General features: G+C 54.3%; 1 protein-coding gene across 1 annotated transcript; it reads right to left on the reverse strand.

Moving 5' to 3' along the window:
• On the reverse strand, window positions 1-1,232 carry N7539_006125 (uncharacterized protein; the record flags this gene model as incomplete). The annotated part of the gene is made up of 2 exons (XM_056935727.1): window positions 1-143; window positions 215-1,232. 2 exons carry the CDS (start codon window positions 1,230-1,232, stop codon window positions 1-3), a joined length of 1,161 nt encoding a protein of 386 aa, XP_056788651.1.
• Between the last annotated feature and the right edge of the window lie 577 nt (window positions 1,233-1,809).

Consider the following 1,809-nt stretch of genomic DNA (forward strand, 5'->3'; position numbering starts at 1 on the left):
TCAGACAATCTTCAAAGGCCCAAGCTGCAGCCATGACCTTGAAATGCACATCGCCTCATTGCCTGTGTGCCCCTCAGCGCCTTGAGCTTCTCCGGGATTGGCGAGATCGCCGTGTGTCTCTTGTGCGTCCACCAGAGCTTTGACTGCCTATTAAGATTATTAGTTATGGAATTGCGGCGCGAGCGGAAAAGGTCAATGGGGGCAGATGACTCACTCTGTGTGTAATCCGAATAATAGTAATAGGAGCTTGGGTAGGTGTAGTCCGTCTTGGCATCATCGTCGTCTTGGTCCTTGCGTCGCTTCAATCCGAGGCATAGGGCTAGCGCTCCAAGAATAATAGCGATCTTGGCCCAGCTGAACTTGGACTTTTTCTCGCCCACCTCGCTTTCAGTACCTTCAACTGCAGGCTTCGCTCCGAACCATGTGCGTTTGGCGGGCGGAGGTCGGCTGCCATGGGAGTGGTGGGAGTATCGCTCCTCGACAACTGAAGTCTCACGTCTGCGACGCTTGCGAAGTCCCAATGCCGCAAGGAGACCTTCCAGGACCCCGCGGAAACATAGACAGCCGCACAGTAGGAGGAGAAGTATGACACCGACAATTGAACCGATCACAATACCGGCGATCGCACCGCCGCTCAACCCACTGCTGCCGGCGGCCTTGACCCCGATCAGATCTGCACCGTCAGTACCGACGGGGGCGATGAATCCTTGTGTAGTAGTGGGGGCAACGGTCTGAGTAACGGTGCTCTCCCCGCTGCTGGTTGCTCGAACACCGGGAGTGGCCTCAGCTCCAGTCACCGCGACTGACGAGCTGGCGGTGACACACTCACCATCCACACATTCCTGTGCGGCGTCACAACAAATGGACCCGCATGTTGACTCGCCGAGGCCGAGCCTACAAGTGCCTGTGGAGGTCGCAGTAGGTGCCGGTGCCTGCACCCAGCTGCTGTAAATAGTGGTGATGGTTGACTGGTCAACTTCGGTTGTCGTAAAGTATTGCCATGATCCGCCGCCGGAACCAGCGCCATCCACACACACTGCTTGGTTGGCAGCGTTGGTAGAGCAAGCTTGACTAGCACTGCAGCAAAGCTGTCGATTCCATCCACAAGGATTCGCACATGATCTCTCGAAAACATTCTCCACGAAAGCGAACGGTCCCGCGTTTGCAATGGCGGCAAGATGGAGGAGGCCGACGAGCGTTGCCGGGGCTGAGGCCTTCGATAAGAGTTGCATAGCTTAAGCTTGATTCCGCGTCAGGCAGAATGTAGATTTTGTTCGAGGAATGTTCTCGGTGTTATCAAGGCGAGTCAAGTTAATCGCCTTTGTCGGGAATGCGAGTTACCTCGATACTTGCTGGTCGAAGTGGGGTGCTGTGCCGGGTGTATACTGTATACACTTATGGAACTACCAGGTTCACCCCAGTAATTCACCACAGTCGCAAAGCACGAAGAATGTGTCTAGCAGCGTGGTCAAGATAGTAAATGGTCCAATGGTACAGAAAGGGGAATGTGAGAGAAAGAGAGGGTTCTGTCGACAGAGGAACGAAGACGAGGGGAAATCAAGCACTGCAGCAGACGGGAACGCGTTGCTGGGCAGGTCGAGTCTATTCCCAGCCTCCTCGTTGTACACACCAGTCGTCAACCCAACCACCCGAATTTACACGACCAATGATCTTTCCCACCTACGTCTGATTTTTGTCTTACGATCCAATCTTGAAATGGCTTGGAATTCTCGTCTCTTGATTTCGACTAGCGTCTGATGCCTGACCGCCAGCAGGACCTTGATTCCCGTGCTGTAGCACTAGTGTGAC

This window comes from Penicillium diatomitis, assembly GCF_028827545.1.
Source record: "Penicillium diatomitis strain IBT 30728 chromosome Unknown utg000008l_segment0_segment0, whole genome shotgun sequence".
In the NCBI taxonomy this organism is placed as follows: domain Eukaryota; kingdom Fungi; phylum Ascomycota; class Eurotiomycetes; order Eurotiales; family Aspergillaceae; genus Penicillium; species Penicillium diatomitis.